The 27,569-nt window shown below is 40.4% G+C and overlaps 1 protein-coding gene across 1 annotated transcript; it reads right to left on the bottom strand.

Annotated features, from left to right (window-relative positions):
* Nucleotides 1-1,236: 1,236 nt before the first annotated feature.
* On the bottom strand, nucleotides 1,237-17,602 carry LOC118809734 (synembryn-A). Its single transcript, XM_036573272.1, has 14 exons — nucleotides 17,276-17,602; nucleotides 14,297-14,382; nucleotides 13,029-13,076; nucleotides 11,218-11,235; nucleotides 9,743-9,829; nucleotides 7,885-8,414; nucleotides 7,632-7,767; nucleotides 6,926-7,114; nucleotides 5,682-5,776; nucleotides 5,442-5,592; nucleotides 4,116-4,211; nucleotides 2,736-2,880; nucleotides 2,072-2,354; nucleotides 1,237-1,415 (listed from the first exon to the last, which is right to left on the bottom strand). The coding sequence occupies exons 2-14, from the start codon at nucleotides 14,378-14,380 to the stop codon at nucleotides 1,283-1,285; spliced, it is 1,995 nt and encodes a 664-aa protein (XP_036429165.1). The 5' UTR covers nucleotides 14,381-14,382; nucleotides 17,276-17,602; the 3' UTR covers nucleotides 1,237-1,282.
* Between the last annotated feature and the right edge of the window lie 9,967 nt (nucleotides 17,603-27,569).

The following is a 27,569-nucleotide window of genomic DNA, read 5'->3' as shown; positions in this document are numbered from 1 at the left end:
GTGAACATAATTTACACAGAAATTAAATATATAACACAATTATTGCCAAAAGTAGGTAAACTGGAATTGTATGACGTTTAGTTAAGTGAAAGTGATGCAAGCATTTCAATCATTTAATCAAGTAAATTCAATGCAGCATGTTTTTACAGCGCAGTGAGTAAAAAATTAAGTGTAAATTAAAATTAAGTGCCTTAATTTGTAATCAGGTGCCCTAATTTGACATTGTGACTGCAAACCTATATAGTCAACCCCTAAAATATCTCAAATACGCTACTTTTTTATTTTTTAAACATCTATTTACATTTTTCATTTATTCACAGAAGTACAGATCATGTTAAATCAGATTAGGACACTTGGAACAACACATCAACACTGTCATGAACACAAAATGATGTCAAAGGGGAATTCTGCCTACTTTTTTGGAAATTCCTGTATTATTAAGTAGTTGAGATGTAAACAGAGTCGTTCAGAGTGGTTTGGTGTGAAACGATCTGTTCTAGAGAAATTTACCGAGTCAGAACTGTTCACAGTGGTGGTGATAGGAACCAGACGTCCACCTCTAAAAGCTCCCTCACAGAGAGTTATTACATGAAATGGTTATGAATTCACTGCCTGATGACTGAGACACTGATTTATGATAGTTTTGAGAAGATTTTGGCCTTAAAATTGATTCATAGTACAGGGATCCATAATATGCAGGGTGCCGTGAGGCAAAAATAGTCCCCAAAGAAAACTGATTATTTCAGATTTTCCTCTATTTTCCATCATCAACATTCCATATAAACTCAGAAGACTCGTGTAGGTTCACTGGTGGTTCTGGATAGTAAATAAAATGTCTATATCTGTGTTGTAGTCATGGCGACCCCTGGTTCCTATCACCACCACTGTAAAGACATCTGAACCATTTCACACCAAACCACTCTGAATGACCCCGTTTATCAACAATTGAATAGAACAAAAATTTTCAAAAAGTTTCACTTGTAAAGTTTGTCCAACCTCGCAACAGTAACCACAGAACGAGTTTATGGGCGGAACATTGGTAGGTCAATTTATTCAGTGTTTCAGGAGCACAGATTAGAGTTAGGGTTAGGTTTTAATTCTACCTCAGGTCATTAACTGTCTAACTACTCCACAAAGGTGACGTCACATTTGCACTGTAGAATTTAGCTCAATCTACGATCTGTCGACAGAGCCTGGAGTCGCACTGCTCACTTCCAGAAGCAGTTGAGCCGATGCAGTTACGTATATTCAGCTTCTTTTGAAACGTCATCCAGTCCAGTCTTTACTCCACGTTCTCCAAATCATCAGTGTCCTCCTCCTCTGATCCCTCTTCTTCCATTGACAGGTCCCTGAGGCCTGTCAGAGGAGTCAGCTGACCCTGAGCGTCCAGTCCCATTGGCTGAATCATGTTGTCCCTGGCAAAGAGATTGGGATACAAAGTAATAGCAGAGCTGGTTTAAGGGGCCACTTCCTATTTCTACTATTCATATCAAAAACAGAACAGCAAAACACCAGAGGGCGCCGACGAGCGAGTCCCCAATGAGTGGGAGTGAATGGAGCTAAACGACTAAAAATATCTTTCAGTTGTTTTACATCAAACTGGTTTTGGGCAGTAAGACACTAACATTACTGCTACTGAGTGCTGATTGGTTAGCATTACTGCTACTGAGTGCTGACTGGTTAGCATTACTGCTACTGAGAGCTGATTGGTTAACATTACTGCTACTGAGAGCTGATTGGTTAGCATTACTGCTACTGAGCACTGATTGGTTAGCATTACTGCTACTGAGTGCTGATCGGTTAGCATTACTGCTACTGAGAGCTGATTGGTTAGCATTACTGCTACTGAGTGCTGATTGGTTAACATTACGTTAACATTACTGCTACTGAGAGCTGATTGGTTAACATTACTGCTACTGAGTGCTGGGTAGTTAGCATTACTGCTACTGAGTGCTGATTGGTTAGCATTACTGCTACTGAGCGCTGATTGGTTAGCATTACTGCTACTGAGTGGTTAGCATTACTGCTAGTTTTAGTGCAGTGCTGTGTTGGTAGATGGAGCCGAACTCACTTGGAGAGCTTGTTGATCAGGCTGACGAGTCTGCAGGCCTCCTCCTCTTTCTCCTCCTCCGTCATTCCCTCCATCGGGTCAGGCTGCTCCTCCTCCACACTCCCCGTCACCGGGTTTATCCGCCCCTTCACCTGCCGGTACTCATCAGTGTCCGAATCCGAGTCGCTGGAGTACTGCGTCCCTGATGATGTGCTGCCCTTTGACCTCTGCCCTCCCAGCAAGCCCCGTGTGGCCAAGAGGCCTGCAGCGTTACCGTAGCCAGTGTACTTCACAAAGCGGCCGACTGGACACGACAGAAATAACGCGAACGTTGTTCACCAGTTAGATGGACTCTAATAATTAGCTACCACTGTTTTAGCTGTGACGTAGCTACAGTATCAGAAACCACATAATCAGGTCTGTTAGAGATCACTGAGCAACTGAACAGGTCTGAGCCCAGTGTGATGACTCAGTCACGCAGTTAGCACCAGGCTAATTGGTGGGTTATTCAGCTACATTAGCCTCGTAGCTCCAGTGTAAAACTAAAGAAGCTGCATTCAGACATCAAACAGTCTCACTGACTATGTCTGATGTAAATAATTATTAGATTTTTAGCTGAATTATCGCTTTAACACATTTACGTTCAGTTTACTAACACAGCTGTATTCGTTCAGCAGCCTGTTACCATTTTCCTTGCAGAGCACAAAGAGCAGGTCAGCGGCGCAGTGTTTCAGCTCAGTGTCCAGGTGGGTCATCAGTCTGACCAGGCGGCTCTTCACCGTGGTGCCCTGCTCTGGTCTCACGCTCGCGTCCCTCAGCGGAGGCAGAATCTGACAGCATTCAACACACAGTGTGAGACGGTGGACACTTCAACCATTTTACAGTACAATTATAATACACAATACAGGCCTAAACATTTTTAATGTTTAATAAAAATAGCAGTAAAATAAAATATTATAATGGGTAATATAAACACAGCAGGTCAATTATTTGTATTACATTTTTAATGACTATTAATGTAACTGCTATTTTAGATAAATATTGTTTTTCACATTCACATTTTTTGTAATATATTACATGTGCAGATATATATATATATATATATATATAAATGGTAACACTTTCTATGAATGTCACCTTTGTAAGTATCTATAAACACATTCATAACATGTTATAATGCATTCACAAGACATTATAAACATAGTTATAAATATTTATAAAAATGCATTATATATTATAGCCATGTTTATTAAGCATTATGAATTGTTAACATAATGCATTATAAGTACTGATCATAACAAATTATAAGCGCTCATAAGTTGTATTTGTCCGCTCTAATTAAAGTGAAGCGTTCACTTTCCAAGCTGGGACTGACTTCTTTGGCACTGACATTATAACATGTTATTAACACTATTTATAATGCATTATATTAACAATTCATAATGTATAATAAACATGGCTATAACATGTAATTCAGTGTAATTCTTTTTTATAAATATTTATAACCATGTTTATAATGCCTTATGAATACATTATAACATGTAATAAATGTGTTTATAAATGCTTACAAAAGGTGACATTTATAGAAAGTGAAAAAAAACATATATATATATATATATATATACAATTAGTAATATAAATATAAATATATGTACATAAAATGATTGAATAAAGAATTAAAAATGTAATAGAAATTATTATAGGAGTAAATCTCAAATTACATTTTAATTATTATATTTTTACATATATATATATATATATATATATATACATATATATATATATGTGTGTAATACAGTTAATAATTAAAATTAAAACAATTATAATAATTTAAAAAAGGCTAAAATGGAATTTTATTACTACTGAAAATGGTTAAATAATAATATTAATATGCTGAATTAGGTTGTGGTTGAAACACCCTTGATTTCAGCTTCGTCATCTCTCCAAAATTCATGTTATTTATGAGAATAAGCTGCTATCAGCCTCATTCACACTGTCAGTGTTATTGTGTGTAACTGCAGCTGATGTACAGTACAGTACAGTAAGCGTGTGATGTCTGCATTGCCTGTTGTCTGAGGTAGCGGCGGGTTCCTCTGTGAGCTCTGGAGCACTCAGTGAGCAGATTCAGCACAGGGGTCAGCCTCTCCTTCACCTTCTGACCCTGCACAGCCATCACCACACGCTCTATTACTCACAGTATCAATGCACAGCGTCAACAGACCAACCCCACTCTCAGAAACAAAGGTAGACTCAAGGCTCCATCTCAGTTGCTTCAGTCAGGGAACATAACTGAACCATAATCCACTGAAATGATATGTTCTAAGCTGTACTGACTCCACACACCCCGTCTCGCCTCCAGGCTTTTATTTTACTGTTCTGTTTCAAAACATTCGGTTATGAAAAGGTACAAATACGAACTTTTCACCTGGAAACACTTATTTAAGGTTCACAATCAGACCTTAAAACCACTGTTGGAGCTTTGAGGGAACATTTACACTGTTTGTACCTTGATGAACGAAAAATGTACCTGAACAGAACCTTTATTTCTAACAGTGTACAGAGAGCCTGTAAACAACAACAACCAGTTTATAAACTATATAATAACAAAGACCTGATTGGACGGCTGCTTGTTATGATCTTGGTATCATCTAATTTTAGTCATTTATTTTGATCAATTGTTGGATGTTTGATTTGTTGGATTTTTCCTCCTTATTTTTTTTTGTTTTTTAAAATAACTGTAGTCATTTTTAAATTTGGCTTGTTTTGCTTGTGCTTGTGAGCCAGTCTCTATGGAATATATATATATATATATATATATATATATATATATATTTATTTTTTTTACACAAAATCATTTCAGATGCTTACGGGAACATATTTTCTAGGTTAACAGTGACTTATTATTTTGGGATTTGCTTTCTCTTTTGACAAGAACCACATTCAACAACCATATTGCAATCTGTAATGTTTGTATTGTGCAAAACAAAAACTAAACGAAATATAGATAAACGTATGTTAACGTTGTTTTCTCAGGCTAAATTCACTGGCCCAGCAAAAACAGTGCTAAATGTTTGTTTCTACAACATTCACTCTGGGTTCTCAGCTGCTTTTTTGTTTTAATTTTCCGTTCCACCTTAAATGGAGGCTACAATCTGGCACCTGTATGGACATGTGAATGTAACAGCTGCACCATTTAAGGTGGAACAGAAATTTCAGCTCAAGTAATCTGTCACACACATTTGCTTAGCATTATTGTTGTTATCTGTCAGCATTTGTGGCAAATCAGTGTTTATATCTTATTACTGAGGAACAGTTCAAACCCACTGCTATGAGATACTATGTACTGGAAATGTCTTCAGCTATTGTGCTGCTGTATTCTTGCTTCTCTCACCATTTCCAGTCTTTTCTCCAAGAACAGGAGCAGCGCGTGGACACAGTCCATGTTGACCCCGTCTATCTGCTCAGAGTCTGGACGCAGCGGCACGCACAGCAGCACGTCCAGACAGTTCAAGGGCAGCGCGGAGAGCAGATTGACTGTGTGTCTGAGAGAGAAAGAGTGGGGGGGGTGGGGGGGTGTTAAAACTTTGTAGTATGTTGTGAGCAGATACTGGTGCAGGTTTCCATCACTCACCCCTTCAGCTCATCAGTGTCCTCCTCCCCCTCACAGCGCACCATCAGACAGTGACGCAGCACTGCAGCCAGGCGGCGATAGAGAGCAGCATCTTCCTGACAGGACGAGACCCAAATGTTGGGGCAGCAGTCGTGTGAAAATGTAGAAGAGTAGTATGATTTATTAATATGAAGTGATTTGTTTTGTATGCTAGGATGCGAGTAAAAACACTTTTAAGGCGGCGGATTTGTTTTAAACTGTACCCACATATACAGTCATTATCCTGTATTATCACTATCCATTATCCTGTAAAACTGTACTGGTTTTACTGACTTTAATGTGCATAATATGAGCACATTGGCTGTATTATGTATAGCGGGGGTTCAAATATGGCCCACGGCTTCTGTTTTAGAGTGTGTTATAAATGCCTCGCCAGTCATGACGCTGCAGTTCCTCCTTTCACCTGATGGTGGCAGCAGTGCTGTAAAATTACAGTGTAATGTGCCGCTGAGCGAGTCCAAAATGAATGGTTTAATATGGAGCGTTTGAGTAAAATCATAGTTTATAAATGATTAAACATTTTTAATATAAAATAATTCATTCATTTCCTGAACACAGAGCAGCATAAATCATTTTACCACAGCTGTTATATTTTTAAGAGCTTTTAAACTCGTGTTTAAAATGGGGCCTCATGTACATTCATGACATCAGTAAGCGCGAAGAGCCAATGAGCTGCTCTGCTCGCCAGCCAATCAGCACTCTGTAGCAGTAATGCCAACCAATCAATGCTCAGTAGTAGTAATGCTAATCAATCAGCTCTCAGTAGCAGTAATGTTAACCAATTAGCACTCAGTAGCAGTAATGCTAACCAATCAGCGCTCAGTAGCAGTGATGCTAACCAATCAGCGCTCAGTAGCAGTAATGCTAACCAATCAGCGCTCAGTAGCAGTAATGCTAACTAATTAGCACTCAGTAGCAGTAATGCTAACCAATCAGCGCTCAGTAGCAGTGATGCTAACCAATCAGCGCTCAGTAGCAGTGATGCTAACCAATCAGCGCTCAGTAGCAGTAATGCTAACCAATCAGCGCTCAGTAGCAGTGATGCTAACCAATCAGCGCTCAGTAGCAGTAATGCTAACCAATCAGCGCTCAGTAGCAGTAATGCTAACCAATCAGCACTCAGTAGCAGTGATGTTAGCGTCCTGCTGCCCAAAACCTGTTTTCTGTAGAAAAGAGGAAACATGTTCCTTCGTGTGCGCACTCACCTCGCCAGGCTCCTGGGTGTGTGCGCTGTACGTGATGTTGAAAAGGATCTTTAGGGCCTCCTGAGATCGCAGAGAATCCTCCATGGACACGGGGGCCGCCGCAGGGTCCAGCACCACCTCATACTGATCCTTCCACTGAACAGAGACACACTGCTCCAGCACTGCGGTCAGCACTGCTACCCCTCCCTCCTGAAAACAGGGAAAGGTCAGAGATAAGAGTATCTCCTTTAGGGCAGCTAGAACTGAGACTTACACTGATTAGTTGGAACATGCAGTAAAAGAGCCGCATGTTGCCGACCCCTGACCTAGGGTATGTCGGATGTACACTACTTATTGTGGTGCCTTCTGCACTATGTTTATGGACACCACAACAAAACGGTGGAACCCCATAGTGCACTATACAGTGAATAGGGTGCAGTTTCAGATACAGCTTAAATCAGGTCTTCCCATGTGTGCGGTCAGACTCAGCGGTTATAGTGGACTGGTGGCAGGATGTTTATAATGCTTATGCTACAGAATCTGTGTCTTACAGTAATGAGCAAGCAGGTGCAGTGTAGTGTCCCAAATCACTCACCACTATCACCAGTTCTGTTCACTATAACATGCTCTATACAACGATCTAGATTTTTAATTCTATTCTATTATTGTTTTTATTATATGAGTTATAAAAGAAGAAGCTGCAGACCCACATTCAGGTTTGTGGTACCTGTTTAAGCTGGTTCCTCAGTTCAGGCCTCAGAGCAGTGAGCAGAAATATGAGCCGCAGTTCATAGTACTGACCACTGGGTGGCGACGCAGACTGAGACTCCTTTGCCAGCTTTTCAGTTAAACCGCTGAGGAGGCTGAGGAAATGGATATGAGTTATGAAACACTGATTTTATGGGTAAAGTATATGAAACACAGATTCATAACATGCAAAAAAGTCATATTTGTAGAATTTTGAACACAGCTGCTGCAACCTGAGCTCGGCCGCTCGCTCCTGCGCCCAGGCGCTGTTGTAAATGACGTTACAGAGGATTTTCACCGCCTCTTTATTTTGTTCTTCTTCCCACTTATCAGCTCCTTTCCTCTCCTCCTCTTCCTCATCCTCATCCTCCACCACACTCGCTCTGGTGTCCCTCTTTCCTCTCGTGAGAGCTCTGAAAACGCTGCTTCGCCGGCGCCGCTCAGTGCTAATGGCTTTAGCATCAGCACTCTCGTCTTCATTTTCAGCACACGCCTCGTCTTCCTCCTGCCCGTTTGACTCCAGGTCGGAAAGGGCTTTGACGACGTCCCTGAAAGGGTCAGCCTGGTCATTGAGATCTTCTTCGGGCACAGGGGCCTGGCTGAAGCCGGCCAGCCTGGCGAGTGTGATCAGGGCCGAGTCCGTCAGCAGACGATCCAAGACCTTTTGGTCCCTGGAGAGGATCCTCAGCGTACGTAGGCAAACGCGGGTCACTCGGCCCTGGGGTCCGGACTGGAGGAATCGGACCAAAATAGAGGCTAAACTCTGAAAAAAGAAACAAAAGAAAGAGAAAAACCTCAGCCGGTGTCCATCTCATGTCCTGTGGATGAGGGTTGGGGGTGGGGGGGGGGCAGAGGCTTATAAATGTAATAACAACGTAATGTACTTCTACTGTTAGCCTACACTGGAGCACCAACCAGTAGCAATAAACAACAAATCAGCAAATTACATTGTCATTTTTTTTTATAAAAAAGTCCATATTATGGAAAAATTCATTTACCTTTTTTAATTAAAGTGTTTGCTGTAATATGTAAACGTGGTTAAAGTTTAAACGCACCATTCACTCCACAGTCCGAATATCTAAAGTAAGCTGTTTTTGTGATGTCACAAAAACCAACACATTTGCAGATGTTCGCCCATTCAGCCTACATGAATATAGCCCTGCCCATTTATGCTGAAGGAGTGTTTCAGCCTGGACTGCTTTTTGAATGAGGCGCAATACAGGGCAGCCAATCAGAAGAGAGGACATTTACATATATCAGTCTTAAAGGCACAGTAAAAAACAGAAACAGTCTGTTTCTTCCTAAGGAATTAAGTGAAGTTGAAAAATGCTCATGTAAAAATGAATTATGGTTATTATGGCCCATAAACCCAAACAAATATCATAAGTTGACTTCAGGTAAAGAAGAGAAGAAAACGTAGGAAGTGGCCCTTTAAATTAAGGCAATTTTGTTTTTTTTACTTTATTTTCATTTTTATTTTATTCAGTTTTAATTTTTTTTTTTAGCACTGCGTCAAACATTTTTGCTGTGTGTGAGTGTCCAAGAGTTTGTGTATTTGCCTTGTTGTGGGGACTGAGCTAAATGTACTAGGACTAACAGCAACACAAGTCAGTGTATGACATTGTGGGGACATTTGAATGGTCCTCACCATAAAAAAAAAGCTTTTATTTGAAAAAACAAAAAGCCAAAAGATTAGCTTTTGCTAAGATTAATGTTAGGTTTGTCAGCATTTAAGCTACAGAAGGACATGGAAATATACTAAAAAGACAGGAATACACAATTGTTTGCAAGTGAAATCCGGGACATTAAATAAATGAAGGGTGATATCTGACTTTTACACAGTGAGGAACACTGTATTTCTAACACTGTGGGGACTTTTTGCAGGTCTTCCCTTTTCAGAATCAGAATCGGGACCTTTATTTGTTTACACAATACAAAATAATCCATAAGTAACATAAAGATAAAATTACAAGTAATACGTTGTGGTGAAATGAGCTTTAGGTTTAGCCACAACAGTATTTGGCTTCAGTAAAACACAGTTCAGTGCAAGTTTCATTAAGATAGCAATACAAGAATGTGTGTCTGAGTTACCTGTCTCAAAATGATCTCTCGGTCTCCAGATCCTTCGTCCGCCGACTCAGAATCAGACTCATAGTCTCGCACTTTATTTTTCTTGAACTGCAACCACGCAAAACAACGCATATTAGTGGCAGCATATTATGCAAGTGGTTTGATGTAAAATGCTTCACTGTAGTGAAACTTAATGACTCAGGTTTCTTTACAGTGGTGGTGATAGGAACCCAGGGGTCGCCATGACTACAACACAGATATAGACATTTTATTTACTATCCAGAACCACCAGTGAACCTACACGAGTCTACTGAGTTTATATGGAATTTTAGTGATGGTAAAATAGCGATAAATCTAACAAAATAAGTTCTCTTTATGCATGTTTCTCTCCCTCAAATGCAAAAATATGTTTCAGGCCCAAATCTTCTCAACACTATCATAAAACAGTGTCTCAGTCATCAGGCAGTGAATTCATAACCATTTCATGTAGTAACTTTCTGTGAGGGAGCTTTTAGAGGTGGACGTTTGGTTCCTATCACCACCACTGTGAACAGTTCTGACTCGGTAAGTTTCTCTAGAACAGAGCGTTTCACACCAAACCACTCTGAACCACTCTGTTTAATTACTGTGAAATTTTTCTATTATTCTTCTATGAATATTTCCACCTCTATTACCAATATGAGGACATCATGCAAGAACAGAGCTCATTGCATGAATGAAGCATATGTATATATATATAATTTTTGCCCACACTGACTGAAATTCAGGCCTTTTTATATACAAAGGAAGCAGTTCATGAAATGCACAAAACTTTAACTTGGTAAGATGTTAGCTATAGAATTAGGCATATATTACAGTCAATATATTTATCATGTCATTTGAGATTTTTTTGACATTTTTCCCAAATTTCTCCCAAATTTAGTCATATCCAATTCCATCCACTAGTTAGGACTCCACAATCACACAACACCACCAGCGCTAGGAGGGCGAAGGCAAACACAAGCCTCCTCTGAGCCACGTGAAACCAGCCAACGCATCTTTTCGATCTGCTGCCAACACAATGTCACTGAACGGCTGAATGTGCTCAGAGGAGAACACTAACCACAGTCCTGTTACATCAGCTAACAGACACCTGCGCTGGCTAGCCAGGGGGGGGCATCCTACCCACCCAGAGAAAGTGAGGCCAGTTGTGTTGTCTTGAACTCCCGGCCATGGACGGCTGTAGCATCACCAGGGGAAATTTAGTTTTTTAAGGTGCCAATATGCTCAATATGGGAATATTTTTGCCCTTTGCACCTCTTTATTTGTGAGTTTATTTACACTGTGAGCACAAAATCACATCATAATCAACCTGTTTCTCAATGATCAGACAACTCGTCACTTTTTTAGGTCTGTTCTTCTCCCCAGTGACAGAGTGACCCCCCTGATTAGTGCTATTCACCATTACTGTTATTTTGCCCTCTGTAAAGCTGCAGCTTCTAAAAATTATACTTTACCTCCTCGAGCTCCTGCCTCTTTGGTGGTCCGCCAAGAAATTATTGAAGAAAAATAGAAACAGCACATTAGTTCGGTAGAAATGTATATGTTGAGAAAAGGCTGATGTATGATGTACTATGTATGACCCCCCCACCTCATTCAAAGACTTAAAATAGGTTTAAGAAATAAAATGTCTGAGAATGTCTAATTCTTTACTATTACATTCTAACATGGCGTCTCAATAAGAGGTTGAAGAGTCATTATGTACATTAAACTAAATCAGAAAGATCTGCCAACCAAAAATATCCAGCCAAGAGTGACACTGTGGTCAGCAACTGAGCACTGATGATGAGCTAGAGGTGCTTAGCACTATTTGTACATCTACAGATGAGCAATAGTGCAGCAAGCTGGAGAGGTTTCTAATAAAGTGGCCAGTGAGTGTGTAGTCTATGAGGAGGTGAGGCAGGGCTGTGTCACATTATCTATCGTGATAAATTCCACCAACCGTTCACCACCAATTCACCAACCGTTCTTAAGAAGAAATTTCTTCCTAAAACCCACTTACGCAGTTTTCACAAAGATTCGTCCAATGTTTTCACCAATGTTTTCACCAGTGTTTTCACCAGTGTTTTCTTATTTGGGATTTGTTCTTAAGTAAGAACAGAATCTACAGCCACCCAAGAGCTCAAAAGTGAGAACAGTTCTGCGCTTTAAGAACACGTCATGAATCTGACGTAGACTTTTTCTTAGGACCTCTCTCAAGAACACATTGAAGAAAACTTGTAATACAGTGAATATCACCGAGCTCTTCCAAAAGTGAATGGATTTAAACATTAACCCAGCTTCATGTTGTTGGTTTGTGGTCTCTTTTAAGTGGAAGGAAACAGTATGTTAAATTCAATAATTTAACATCACAGCACTTATGACTTAGCACTGGCGTTCCTCAGGGCTCGGTACTGTCGCCATGCCTTTTTCTCTCTACACTAATGATCTGGAATCTACATTTGTACATTTGCATATTTATCTCATAATTAATCTGTTACTATTGTAAAATATGCAGATGACACCACCATAAAAGGCCTTATCACAGACAATAATGAGGCTAGTTATCAGCAGATCAGTAACATGGTGTACAAACAACGACTTCCAGCTTAATACGTCAAAAAGAGTGGAGATTATTGTGGATTTTAGGAAGAAAGATTCAGTAAAAACTCCAGTGCAAGTTTCTGCTGTATCTGCTGTAAAGCCTTTCACATTTCTGAGAACTTACATTAGTGATTCGTTAAAGTGGAGCATTAATTCTGATCATATCATTTAAAAAAATCTCAACAAAGTTTGTTCTTTTTGAGACGGTAAGATTTCCAGCCTTTGTAAGATTGTACAGATGAAATTACTGTGCAATTCTTCATGATTCTCCTATTTTAAACCTTGTGTACTGTGTATTGTATTTTGTTTACTGTATTTGTATTATACTGTATGTTTATGTGTATTGCACTGGATATAATTACCACCAACATATCATGTGGCAATAAAAAGAATCAATCAATCAGGAAAAATCTTTGGAAGATATTTATGAATATGTTAGTACTTTTCTGCATGTTCGATTTCAAAGTGAGCATAATTAGTCCTGTTTAATTATATTTGGTTCATCACTGAACATCACTGTGTGAAATGATTTTGGTTCATTGATATGACATTTTTGCCATATCGTCCAGCTCTAGTGTGTTAGGTAACGTGTCCTTGTGCTAATGGGGGTTGGGATTGCTGGGTGAGGGGTATGGAATTAGCACAGGGAGCTTATGGGTAGGACCTTAATCAGCTTCACTGTTACCTTTCTCCTCTCCCACTCCTCCACGTCGAAGAAGAAACACTGTGCATACTGTAACACAGAAGGGTAGAGTCCGCACGAAAGAGAAAACCGTAAAAGCAGCGAGAAAAAAGACAGTAATGCATACAGTAAGTGGAATAGATGCAGTAGAGCAGATAGGATGGACGCTGTATCCTTTCTTAAGGCCATTTCACTCTTCTTCCTGCTATTAACTCCACCGAGCTTAACATAGCAGTCCAAACATCTGAAACCAAACTAGCCGCACATAAAGTGTAGGGTCACTTTGTCACCCCGTTCTTCAGTGGTCAGGACCCCCACAGAGCAGGTACTATTTGGGTGGTGGGTCATTCTCAGCACTGCAGTAACACTGACATGGTGGTGGTGTGTTAGTGTGTGTTGTGCTGGTGTGAGTGGATCAGACACAGCAGTGCTGCTGGAGTTTTTAAACACCTCAGTGTCACTGCTGGACTGAGAATAGTCCACCAACCAAACATATCCAGCCAACAGCGTCCTGTGGGCAGCGTCCTGTGACCACTGATGAAGGACTAGAGGATGACCAACACAAACTGTGCAGCAGCAGACGAGCTATCGTCTCTGACTTTACATCTACAAGGTGGACTGACAAGGTAGGGGTGTCTAATAGAGTGGACAGTGAGTGGACAGTGAGTGTTTAAAAACTCCAGCAGCAACACTGCTGTGTCTGATCCACTCATACTAGCACAACACACACTAACACACCACCACCACGTCAGTGTTACTGCAGTGCTGAGAATGATCCACCACCCAAATAGTACCTGCTCTGTGGGGGTCCTGTGGGGGCCCTGACCATTGAAGAACAGGGTAACAGAGTATGCAGAGAAACAGATGGACTACAGGCTGTAGTGTAGAACTACAGAGTGAAACTATACGGTCAGTGGAGCTGATAAGGTGGATAGTGAGTGTAGAAACAAGGAGGTGGACTTAATGAAGTGGTGGTGTATTAACATCAGAAATGCAGCTTTAACATACAACATGTGTCCTGAATGGCCGTGTTATCAACAGAGATACATTCAGATCATGCTCTGCTTCAATACTATGATACCGTTACAGTCGTAGTGGTTAGTGTGGATATAGTAATAGTGAGCATAAGACATTAAACACAGATGTGCACACTGCACTCCTCTGCTTGTGTTTCGCTCCTCTGTGACGATACTACTGTGTTACCAAACCACTGTCAGTGCGTTGTGTAATGGAATGAGTTATAGTGATCAACTGTAGTGTATTCTTAGTACCTCTTTATTAAATTGCTGTAGCTGCGTCCTCAGACCCTCGTGATCATGTTGTTGGATGCACTCGATAATCCTCTCCACATCCATCACTACACACACACACACACACACACACACGCACACACACACGCACGCACACACACACACACACACACACACACACACACACACGCACACACACACACACACAAACACACACACACACACACACACACGCACACACACACACACGCACATACACACACACACACACACACACACACACACACACACACACACACACACACACACACACAGGTTAGCACATGCCCACAAGGGGTTCATTAAATAAACAAATGCATTCAAAACACCCAGACACAGTCTTGTATAATAATAATAAGAGTACTCTGCTTATTTCTAGACATCATTTTTATCAATTTTGCAAAAATTAATTAATCATCTGATGGTTTAGATGTAAAGAAAATCATTCAGAATGGTTCGGTGTGAAATGTGCCTTTCTACAGGGAAATGTATCGAGTCAAAATTGTTCACTATTGACGTTGTTATGTCTAAACTACAAATTTTATCTTTATATAAACCATTTTATCTGCTCTTCAAATCGAACAGTGACGCTTACATGTGTCTTGTAAGTTTTTATATGTCACGCTGATAATGGTAAAATGGTGCTAAATTAGAAAAATGTGTTTTCTTTGGGTACTGTCTTTTCCTTACAACGCCCTGCATGTACCTCTCCACCCTGAACGCTTTTGGGGAGCGGTCAGGCGCAAATTTATGCACCGGCAATTTCACTCCAGCAGGAACTGGAATCAAGGTAAGAAACGTTTAGTCGTCGTCAGCCACTGTGCATGTATCACTGTTAACTGTTAGCTTAGAATAAAAATACAAACGATCTGCCTCGCTGTTCTACCTCATAAACCGGTAAGCGAAGTAGCAAGTAGTTTGTTGTACAGTCATCACTTTCCATTTGCTCTGGGTTGTTCTGCGTCTGTGCCGGTGGGTTCGCTCTCTCTCCCTTTTGGCTGCAACTCCTTCTTGTATTCTGGTTCAAATCGATTTGGCTCTACAACATTTTGGAAACAGGCCTCCTCGAAATCCTCCAGATACTCTGCAATCTTCCAAAATGGGTAAGAAAACTGTAAAAATAAACGGTGAACAAAAGCTGCTGCTGGCGTTAGCCAGTGCTGAACGTCTGTAGCTACAGGCTAGTAACAACCAAACCATGTTAGCTTGTGCATTGATCTCAGTTCAGAATGCGGTTCTGAGAGGAAACACGGAACTAATCCTGGAGTAAAACTTTATACTAAAAATACGTTTTAGGCCAAAACTTTATAACAAAACTATCAGAAACAATATCTCAGGTCTCAAGACATGCATTCATAACCATTTTGTGTAATAACTTAACGGGACACAGCTTTCAGAGCCATCAAGCGTGTCGGATGTCTGGTTCCTAGTGCTATAATATTAAACAATTTACACTCTGTAAATTTCTTTGGAAAGCCGCATTTCACACCGAACCACTCTGAATGATTTTGTTCACATTGGAACCATTGAATGATTAAGTAATTTTGCAAAATCGGTGGAGTTCCCCTTTAAGTATGGCTGGGCGATCTGGCACAAGCATATCACAAAACCTGAAGACCATTTCTTTATACATATTACGATATGCAGTTTTTCTGAGGTTCAATCAGTTGGAACTGACCAAAAAGAACCAGCAGTGTCACATTTAAAAAAAAAAAAAACTTCCAAAACTTAGAATACATTGATTTTTAATGAACATTTCACACACTGCACTAAATCCACTTAAACAGGCCTAAATATGATGTATTTATAATGAAACATGCAATTAGTGTCCTGTCAGTGAAGAAAGGCACATTGTGACATCATTTATCACAATATGAATAAATACCATCATCTTTATCCAGTGAAATTTTGTGAGTTCAGATCAAGCCTTCAACATGGTGGTGGTAGTATGAGGGAAGACTGATTGAGGGAGGGGGAGAACACTGAGAACTTGGGCTGGAGTTCTGGCAGCTTCTGCCTGTAGCTAGAAGGCCGGACCCCCTCATAGCTGTAGTAGGACTGACGTAGGACTGACGAGCAGGGAGGAGATAAGGTGGCGGTGGGGACTGCGAGCGCTTCATCACGGGAACAGAAGGTGAGGATGTGAATTTATAGGGTGTTAGATTGGAAGAAGGGGGGGTTTCAGCCATGCTCCTCCCCCCAAACTTCAGTTATAACAGAACTACATTTATATATACAAGGTGCGAAATACAGGTGGTCCTGGAGGGTCCTGGACCTCATAATTAATCTCTTGGACCCCCTGAAAATCTCAAAATCTAAATTCTGGGGGGGGGGGCGTATCCTTAGGAATAAACACACACTCAAATAAGAGTTCTTTAGTAAAGAAAATGGTTCTATAAAGAACCACGAAACACCCAAAGAACTCTTTCTGTGATTAAATGGTTCTTTGCATCATGAACTGGTTCTTCAGATTGATGGGGAATGTGCTGTAGATGGTTCTAGATAGAATAGTTTGGAAAACAGTTCCATATAGCACCCAAAAGGGTTCCTCTATAGTTACAATGTCAAGCTTATAACAATAGAAGAACGCTTTTGGGTGCTATATAGAACCCGTTTCAAAAAGGTTCTATACCAAACCATCTACAGCACATTCTCCATCAATCTGAAGAACGCTTTAATCATGCAAGGGTTCTTTGACTGTTCATGGTTCTTTATAGAACCATTTTATTTACTAAAGAACCCTTAAAGAACGACGTTTTTAAAGAGGGTACCAAGACGTCCATTGTGAAGAATTTTGCAACATTATTAAATTTCATCAACGAACACAGAGCTGTGACTTAAACTCTCACCGTAAAACATGATTAAAAGATTAAATCCTTCTTTAATCCTTGATTAAAATCATGCTGATGTCGCTGTAGTGAAAAGCCTTTCATCTCACATGCAAATCTTTTCTTTCCTTACCTTACAGTGGCAGGCAGGTTCTGCTCTGTAGGTGACCACACAGCTGTCCAGCGTTTGGTGGACGTTGTAGACGTTCAGCCTTTTAGGTTGTGTTCATCAGCTTGATTGTTCTGCTGGTACTTATTTCCCTTCCTACCTCTCAGTTGTTCTCTCTCTCTCTCTCTCTCTCTCTCTCTCCATCTCTAATCCTGCTGTGCATTAGTTATGCTATAATCCTTTAATGGTTTTCCACCTCATCTCCTCTCTCTGACCCCTTCACCTCTTCTGAAATGATGGACACACACAGACCACAAGGGGGCGCCATTTCACAGAAAATCAGTCTTATGAAATGTGCAGCCAGGCTTTACATGCTGATGTGCTGAGCCACAGCCTACAGTAACCTCACTCACACTGAGGCTACAAAACATCAGAAATGCCTGACGAAGGAAAGGTAGTGATATAGAGTTGATTTCACTGGTTAAACTTAAAATCTTTAGTTTCTAGGGCAATAAACATGATTAATCATGATCATTTTTCAATATCATTTTGATCTATTTCAATAAAAATGTGTTCCTCTATTTCTCATTTATGATTTCTGTGTATTATTGTACAACCCCATTTAAAAAAAAAAGTTGGGACGCTGTGCAGAATGTAAATAAAAACAGAATGCAATGATATTCAAATCATGTAAACCCTATATTTAAACTACAAAGACAACATATCAAATGTTAAAACTGAGAAATTTTATTGTTTTTTTGAAAAATATGTGACTATTTTAAATCTGATGCCAACAACATGTTCCAAAAAAGTTGGGACGGGGGCCTGTTTACCACTGTGTTTCATCACCTCTTCTTTAACAACACTCTGTAAGTGTTTGGGAACTGAAGAGACACTGCTGTAGTTTTGAAAGTGAAATGTTTTGCTGTTCTTGTTTGATACAGGATTTCAGCTGCTTAACAGTTCAGGGGCTCCTTTGTCTTATTTTTCATTTCATAATGCACCAAATGTTATCAGTGGCTGAAAGGTCTGGACTGCAGGCAGGTCAGTTTAGCGCCCAGACTCTTTTAATATGGAGCAATGCTGCTGTAATACGTGCAGAATGTGGTTTGATATTGTCTTGCTGAAATAATCAATAATCAGCCTTTCCTGAAAAAGACTGGATGGCAGCATATGTTGCCAAAACATGTATATATCATTCAGCATTAATGGCGCCTTCACAGATGTGCAGGTCACCTATACCATGTGCTAAATGGTCTTTAGCCCGGAGGACAAAGCGTCCATGATTTCCAAAAAGAATTTCAAATTTTGATTTGTTGGACCACAGGACACTTCTCCACTTCACCTCAGTCCATTTTAAATGAGCTCGGGCCCAGAGAAGGTGGCAGCGTTTCTGGATCCTGATTATTTATGGTTTCCTCTTTGCATTGTAGAGTTTTAACTTGCATTTGTGGATGCAGTGATGAACTGTTTTCACAAACAGTGGTTTTCAGAAGTGTTTCTGAGCCCATGCAGTGATTTCCACTACAGAATCATGTCTGTTTTTAATGCAGTGCTGCCTGAGGGCCCAAAGATCACGGCCAGCAAATACTGGCTTTTGACCTTGACCCTTACATACAGAGATTTCTCCAGATTCTCTGAACCTTTTAATGATATTATGTACCGTAGATGATGAAAAGCAAAAGTTCTTTGCTATTTTACATTGTGAAACAATATTCTTGAATTGTCATGCTGATCATGCAGTCTTTCACAGAGTGGTGAACCCCTCCTCATCAACCACCAGGTGTTTTTTTTAGCATTACACAACTTTACCAGCCTTTTCTTGCCCCCCGTCCCAACTTTTTAGGAACGTGTTGTTGGCATCACATTCAAAATGGGCAAATATTTTTCAAAAAACAATAGAATTTCTCAGTTTCAACATTTGATATGTTGTCTTTGTACTATTTTGAATTACATGTAGGGTTTAAATGATTTGCAAACCATTGCATTTTGTTTTTATTTATATTTTGCACAGCGTCCCAACTTTTTTGGAAATGGGGTTGTACATCTCTTAAAAAGATGGTTCTTCATGGCTCTTTAGTAAAGGAAATGGTTTTGTTAAGATCCATGAGTTCTGTATAGAAGGAGTCTTTGCATGGTGGAATGGTTCTTCAGATTGATGGAGAATGTGTTACAGTTCTATATATAATCTTTCTGGTTCTATAAAGCACCAAAAGGGTTCTGCTATTGTCATGATTTCAAGCTTGTAAAAGCAGAAGAGCCTTTTTGGTGCTGAATAGAACCATATAACACACTCTCCATCGATCACCATGCAAAGAACCATTTAAGCATGCAAATGGTTCTAAATATAACCATTCCCTTTACTAAAGAACTTTGAAGAACCGTCTTTTTTAAATGTTGTATGTTATACATGTAAGTCGTGCTGTACATAGTGTTTGTACTATGTTGCTGGACCTGGTGAGGTCAGAGAGCTGCCCTGCTGGACAGTTGTATTCAGTAGTCAGGTCAGTACTGAATGTACCTCTGCTCGGTCTGATGAAGTCCAGTTCTTGCTGCTTCATGCTGATGGGAGGACCAGATTATGGAGACAGAACCACATCCTTCCATACGCCGTCAAAATTAGCTCGGTGGTGGTGGTGGTCTGACGTGGGATGTGTTTTTCATGGCATGCATCGCGGGGCCCCTCGATTAAAGAGGAACACCATGAACATCAGTAACAGTCAGTTTTATATCACCGCTGTTGGAACAAAACATAATAGCTCGGAAATGGTTGTTTTTAAGGAGAAGAGAAAGAAGACTTTATCCTAAGGCTGTGAGAAAATACTAACTTTTAGCTCCAAACTTTTTCCAATTTATTATTAAAATGTAATTAATTTTGAGTAGATCAAATCCATCTGAGCCTCATCTTAACTTGTAATACTTTCTGTTGTTTATTTCCAGATTTAAATGAAAAACCTTTAAGTGCCCATTTACATTCATATATATATATATGTATATATATATATATATATATGTATATAAAGAGAGCGTGCATATAAATATATATCTGATTTGTCAATTCTCTTGGACTTTTATTTAACTGACAAAGTACAAAGAAATGACTTTTGATGTTTTGTCAGACCAACTTGATTGTATTTTATATAAACAAATTTTGAATTTTTAAGCTACATTTTGAAACCTTCCACAATAAACTGGAACAGGTGATCATCATTATCAGCACTGCAGTAACACTGACTAACACTGTGTGTGTGTTACGCTGGTGCGAGTGGATCAGACACAGCAGTGCTGCTGGAGTTTTTAAACACCTCGGTGTCACTGCTGGACTGAGAATAGTCCACCAACCAAACATATCCAGCCAACAGCGTCCTGTGGGCAGCGTCCTGTGACCACTGATGAAGGACTAAAGGATGACCAACACAAACTGTGCAGCAGCAGATGATCTATCGTCTCTGACTTTACATCTACAAGGTAGACCGGCAAGGTAGAAGTGTCTAATAGAGTGGACAGAGAGTGGACACAGTGTTTAAAAACTGCAGCAGCACTGCTGTGTCTGATCCACTCAGACCAGCGCAACACACACTAACACACCACCACCACATCAGTGTTACTGCAGTGCTGAGAATGATCCACCACCCAAATAGGACCTGCTCTGTGGGGGTCCATGGGGGTCCTGACCACTGACGAACAGGGTGAAAGGGGGCAACAAAGTATGCAGAGAAACAGATGGACTACAGTCTGTAACTGTAGAACTACAGAGTGAAACTACACTGAAAATGACAGTGAGTGTAGATACGAGGAGGTGGTTTTAATGAAAACTACTGATTAGCAAAGACTAAAGTGAGTAACATGTCAAAGCCTGCCAACATGTTTACCAATAATTGATAAAACACTTATGTTATTTTCCAAAATCCTTCTTGGGCACAGATTTGAGATTTCTTGCGGCAAAAAACTGGACTGGACTGAAAACCGAATGTGTGAGATCCAGCTTTGCTGTTATCTAGTTTATCTTAGCTTTACATTAAGAACTAAAAGATCTGAAGTGTGTGTGTGTGTGTGTGTGTGTGTGTGTGTGTGTGTGTGTGTGTGTGTGTGTGTGTGTGTGTGTGTTGTTGCGTGTGACTGTAACAGTTGCAGCGAGGGAAGTCTGAGTGTGTGAATCTGTCACACAGTTGAGCCAGAGTGTTTCCTGACAGGATACACAACCGTACCCACTGGGCAAAACAAAAACACCTACATTCACACACTCGCAGGCCCGCTGGCACTGACCACCTTCCACAACAGGATGTGTGTGATAAAGATAGGGAAAAGGTTGAGGCGGCATACACCTCAACACACGCGACAGCCGAGCCCCTCCAGCCCCGCTCGCCCCTTACACACTGACGCACTCTCACACATAAATTACAGTGCATAAACAACAGCACCTCTTTTAGAACAGCGCTACACCTGAGAGGTCATATAAACAAACCAGCGCGGCTCTCCTGCACAGCTGCGTCACTGCATCCTGTTGACTAGTTTATCATTTCTAGGAAATGTTTGTGCCTTGGGCCACCTGTCAGTCAAACAGGGATACAGCAGAATGACCTGGACATCCCTTTGAAGCCATTTGATTATTAATACCTGCATGCAGGGATGGGAAGTAATTGGAATACAAGTATTGGGAATGCATCTTTGGGAATCTCTGTGTTACTGAGCTCCGCTAAAGCCTGAGTAAACTGATAAATCAATGTGATCAGGTATTAATCTCAGTGTTACTGAGCTCCGCTAAAGCCTGAGTAGACTGATAAATCAATGTGATCAGTTATTAATCTCAGCGTTACTGAGCTCTGCTAAAGCCTGAGTAGACTGATAAATCAATGTGATCAGTTATTAATCTCAGCGTTACTGAGCTCTGCTAAAGCCTGAGTAGACTGATAAATCAATGTGATCAGTTATTAATCTCAGCGTTACTGAGCTCTGCTAAAGCCTGAGTAGACTGATAAATCAATGTGATCGGTTATTAATCTCAGTGTTACTGAGCTCTGCTAAAGCCTGAGTAGACTGATAAATCAATGTGATCGGTTATTAATCTCAGTGTTACTGAGCTCTGCTAAAGCCTGAGTAGACTGATAAATCAATGTGATCAGTTGTTAAATCAATGTAGATCAGACACAGCAGTGCTGCTGGAGTTTTTAAACACCTCAGTGTCACTGCTGGACTGAGAATAGTCCACCAACCAAACATATCCAGCCAACAGTGTCCTGTGGGCAGCGTCCTGTGACCACTGATGAAGGACTAGAGGATGACCGACACAAACTGTGCAGCAGCAGATGAGCTATCGTCTCTGACTTCACATCTACAAGGTGGACTGACAAGGTAGGAGTGTCTAATAGAGTGGACAGTGAGTGGACACAGTGTTTAAAAACTCCAGCAGCACTACTGTGTCTGATCCACTCAGACCAGCACAACACACACTAACACACCACCACCACGTCAGTGTCACTGCAGTGCTGAGAATGATCCACCACCCAAATAGTACCTGCTCTGTGGGGGTCCTGTGGGGGTCCTGACCATTGAAGAATAGGGTGAATAAAGTATGCAGAGAAACAGATGGACTACAGTCTGTAACTGTAGAACTACAAAGTGCTCCTATGTGGTCAGTGGAGCTGATAAGATGGACGGTGAATGTAGAAACATTAAGTTTTAAACTCTGTAACTTGTTTGTATTTATTTTTAGACACAGTATCATTATGCATAATTTGTAGATGTTTGTTAGAGCAAGGAGCCCAGAACAGTTGGATAATATTAATATAGAGTTGAATTGAGATGGGCAGCATGTTTTATGTTTATGTTTATGTTTCCAATTTTTATGACTGTTTTAAAATGTGACTCAGCCAGTAAGATTTTAGGACCAGAACTATCTGGCTCTATATAATTTAAAGTTCCCATAATGACTGCATCACTTACTTTAATCATATTTTATGCATGTGATGTGATGGAGGGTGCCTGGTTATGTAGTATCTAGTAATAAAAATATGATGATGGTTACAGTGGAATGTTTCATAGTGCGTGAGGCAAAAAATCTGTTCAGAGTTTAGGAAACCACTTGCATGTTTGGGGCAAGACATTATGTGACTAACAGCAATCCGCAGCAAACAGAACCAACTGAGATGTCAATTTTTCCAACATGGTTTAGAAAGACTGAAAACAAAGCCCCAAATAATGACATCTCTCTGTGTGCAGTGAAGCAGATTTTGTATATGTGCCGTGTGGGTGAATGAGTATGTATGTACAAACCCGTCTCCTAAAAAGACACCAAGGCAACCAAGGCAGCATAGCAAATGTTGAAACTGAGCCATTTTATAGTTTTTGAAAATTTTATAGTTTTTAAATTTGATGCCAGCAAAACATTAAAAAAATGGGACAGGGGAAACAAAACACTGGTAAAGTTGTGTAATGCTTACAAAAATACCTGGTGGAACATCTCACAACTAGTTAGGTTAATTGGAGTCTTTCAGAAGTGAAGATGAGGAGGGGTTCACCACTCTGTGAAAGACTGCATGATCAAGTAGTCCAACAATTCAAGAAGAACATTTCTCAATGTGAAATAGCAAAGAACTTGGGGATTTCATCATCTATGGTATATGATATTACTAAAAGATTCTGAAAATCCAGAGAAATCTCTGTATGCAAGGGTCGAGGCCAAAAACTAGTATTTGCTGGTTGTAATCTTCAGGCCCTCAGGCTGCACTGCATCAAAAACAGACATGATTCTGTAGTGGAAATCACTGCACGGGCTCAGAAACACTTCTGAAAACCACTGTCTATGAAAACAGTTCATCACTGCAGCCACAAATGCAAGTTGATACTCTACAATGCAAAGAAGAAATCATATATAAACAGGATTCAGAAACACCGCCGCCTTCTCTGGGCCTGAGCTCATTTAAGATGAACTGAGGCGAAGTAGAAAAGTGTCCTGTGGTTCGACAAATGAAAGATTAAAAATCGTTTTGGAAATCCTCGACACTGCATCCTCTGGGCTAAAGAAGTGAGGGACCATCCGGCTCATTATCAGTGCACAGTTCAAAAGCCAGTATTCATGATGGTATAGGGGTGCATTAGTGCACATGGTATGAGTGACTTACACATCTGTGAAGGCACCATTAATGCTGAATGATATTTACTGGTTTTGGAGCAACATATGCTGCCATTCAGACAACGTCTTTTTCAGGGAAGGCCTTGATTATTTCAGCAAGACAATGTCAAACCACATTCCGCACACATTACAACAGCATTGTCACTCCCAAAACAATCACAACACAACCGACTTCACCAAATGTTTCAGTAGTGACTGTTTCGGTAGTGACTGTTTTAGTTTATTTTGAGCAGAACTCAAAACACAGCCAGTACATGACTAACAAACACAGCTTTGAACAGCTGTACATAAAATCTTCATATTTTTCATTAAAACCCAAAAAGGTACTTAACTGCAGAAAATTTGTGTTTCGGTAGTGACAGTTCTTAATGTTCCACACTGATTTTCAGACTTTGGGACACATTAACTTCAAAGCAATGGGATCTAACTGCTCATCATGTGGCCATGAGGGACAGGGATGCAGCCTCACTTCCTGCTCTAAAATGCAGGGGCGGGGCAAAAATAAGGCTCCGCCTACAGACTAAACCTCTTTGTGTTTTGATAGTGATGAAAATGTGGGACAAAAAAAAGTTTTTTTCTTTAAAAATTAAACTCATTACATCTTTTAACTTCACTTTAGAAGAAATAAAAAGATATTTGAAAAATGCAAAAAATGCAAAAAAAAGAGGAAATATAAACATACATTTTCACGAGTGTAAATTTGGGGATTAGCATTTCAGGCAGACACCTCCCAATAGAGAGTACCCTATTAATGATGATTATGATTGCGTATATATTTAGCTTATCTCTATTAATACCTTTGGTTTAAATAGATCATAACATAATCCTTATAAATATCTAAGCTCTAATTACATTTTTGATTGTTTTTTTGGTGACACTTTATTCTGAGTGTCCTTTTAGATGAAACAAACACTCAACAGACAAAAAACATACGAGGGTTAGGGTTAGGTTTTGGGTTGAGGTTAAGGTTAGGGTTAGGATTAGGGCCAGGGTGAGGGTTAGGTGTTGGGTAAGGTTGGTAAGGTTAGGTTTTGCCTAATGAAGTCACATATTAACAACACTTAATGCAAGTAATGTACCAACAGAACATCTACAGGGTATTTACTTCAGTGTATCCAGATGCTTCACTGGTGCTACTTCACTGATATGTTGTTGATGTGTTACTGATAATCTGTTAAGAGCTTATTAATCATCTACAAAGGACCACTCCAAATCAAGTGTTACTGCTTTTTTTCTGTGAGGCTGCAGTTTGAACTAATTTGGTAGCTCGTTCCATATATTTATCTGCAACTAGAACTGTTGGTGATGTTAAAGAGATTGATTCCAAACTTTTGAACGAGGCTTGGATCAGCATCAAGCCGACCAGTGAAAGTGTGTAAAGTATACTTAGCCGTAAATCTTTCTATAACTGAGTCTCGTGAATAATAACACAGCTGACCCCTAATCCGCCGCCTTACGAAGGCAAAAAAACTGGCAGTCGCTCATGTTTTTCCAGCCATGTGCGATCAGAGGGGTCGTGTTCGGCCTACTACAAGTTTGTAAGGGTCAGTTTATGTAAACACTTTGTGAACAACTCTGTGTGTGGATGTCTATAGTTATGACATGACATGTTATTTTGAACAGGAAAACAATTCCAGATGTCCCAAGCAGGAAAAGTGCACAATGGAACAAGGGAGGGAAACGAGTGAGTGAGCGAGTAATGAAGGGAGAGAGGGAGGAGAAGAGAAAGATGAGAATAGAGAACTGGAAGGGGGTGAAGTGGCACTCGTCCAGATCTCTGAATCATCCCTAACGTAGCTGATGTGAGATGACAGACCAGCGTCTATCAAAATTCCTGGAAATCTGACCCCGGGGCCAGCACCGACACATTACATCAGCAGAAAAATGGTCATTCGTAATGCTTACTGTTGTTGAATGAAGGAAAAAAGGAGCCACAACACATCAGCCAACCTCGCGGGGGGGCTGCTGGGAAGGCCTGAAACATGAAGGACAGATAAGCCACGAATGGGAGTGACTCAGGGGAAAAAGAGCAGGAACAAACGGGCCGATGGAGGAAAGCTGGTGTGAGCAGAGGGTTTATTTTAAGAAGGCTGATTTCCGGCAGGTGAGGGAAACGAAGCAGTCTCACAGAAACAATCCCCTCTGTATAAAAGTATGCAGTGGTCGGGGGTATGGGGGGGGCGGTTACACTACAGGCCAAAAGTTTGAGAAGCATGTTTAATAATATTAAAGGGGAATACCACCAATTTTTAAACATTTTAACATAATTAAAATATTAGGTTTTTAAATAAAGTCATTCAAAGTAGTTTGATGTGAAATTCTCCATTCTAGAGAAAGTACTTATAGGAAAGTCTGTTTACTCGGCTGATACACTAACTCAGGGGTCGCAACCTAAATGTTGTCCATTCAACAAAAATCAAACCACCTTGGGAGCCACAACATTTAATGTCCATTTTACCATCTTGGCTGTAAATCTGTCTCAGTGTGTGCTGATGAACTAGTGTAGGTAAGAAAACATAATATAAATGAAAACACAGACTTACTTTGCTCTGCTTTAAGCTTTAGCTCAGCTGTAGCTGCTTTTCTCACATCTCTGGCAGGAAACCTTTCCTCAAAAGTAGAACAGTTTCTTGTAAAATGTCTCTCAACGTTTGACTTTTTACGAGGCTGAAGTCGCTTCTCATTCGCCAGCTTCTTGTTTGAATTTTTCCGTTCTACTTTAAACGGTGCCTGAGGCGCCAGAATGTAACTGCGGCACCATTTAAGGCGGAATGGGAAAATTCGTACAAGAGCCTACCCAATGAGAAACTGACTTCAGCCTCGTGACTTTTTAGTGTTTGTCAGTTTCTCGTTGCAGATGAAACGCATCAGGAAACCAGCTGGAGTGATTATGAATGCAAATAAGTCCGTCTTCAAATTATCGATGTTGGTCTTAAATCTCTCTCTTTGCCGTTTCTTTAGCTACTAGCTAGGCGAGATTGTTGTCTGCATTGCTATGGTGACCAGCAGTCTGCGCGCTGTTAAACATTCCAAATAAAACTCAGAAGACATGTGTAGGTTCACTGGTTGTTTTGGATAGTAAATAAAATGGCTATATTTGCGCTACGACGGCACAGTGTCACGGGAAAAAGGACCTGGATTCGATTGCCCCGGCCAGGTGACAAGGGTCCTTTCTGTGTGTCAGCT

The sequence above is a fragment of the Colossoma macropomum genome, unplaced genomic scaffold (assembly GCF_904425465.1).
Source record: "Colossoma macropomum unplaced genomic scaffold, Colossoma_macropomum, whole genome shotgun sequence".
Taxonomy (NCBI): Eukaryota; Metazoa; Chordata; class Actinopteri; order Characiformes; family Serrasalmidae; genus Colossoma; species Colossoma macropomum.
This window is presented reverse-complemented; position numbering and strand designations above follow the sequence as displayed.

What these genes read in the sequence shown, in the direction of transcription:
- LOC118809734 (XM_036573272.1), bottom strand. Translation starts at nt 14,380, where the DNA reads ATGGATGTGGAGAGGATTATCGAGTGCATCCAACAACATGATCACGAG. An exon ending in TACAGCAATTTAATAAAGAG is followed by an intron (nt 13,077 to 14,296) that starts GTACTAAGAATA and finishes TCTGTGTTACAG; the next exon opens with TATGCACAGTGTTTCTTCTT. An exon ending in GAGAGATCATTTTGAGACAG is followed by an intron (nt 8,415 to 9,742) that starts GTAACTCAGACA and finishes TTCTTTTTTCAG; the next exon opens with AGTTTAGCCTCTATTTTGGT.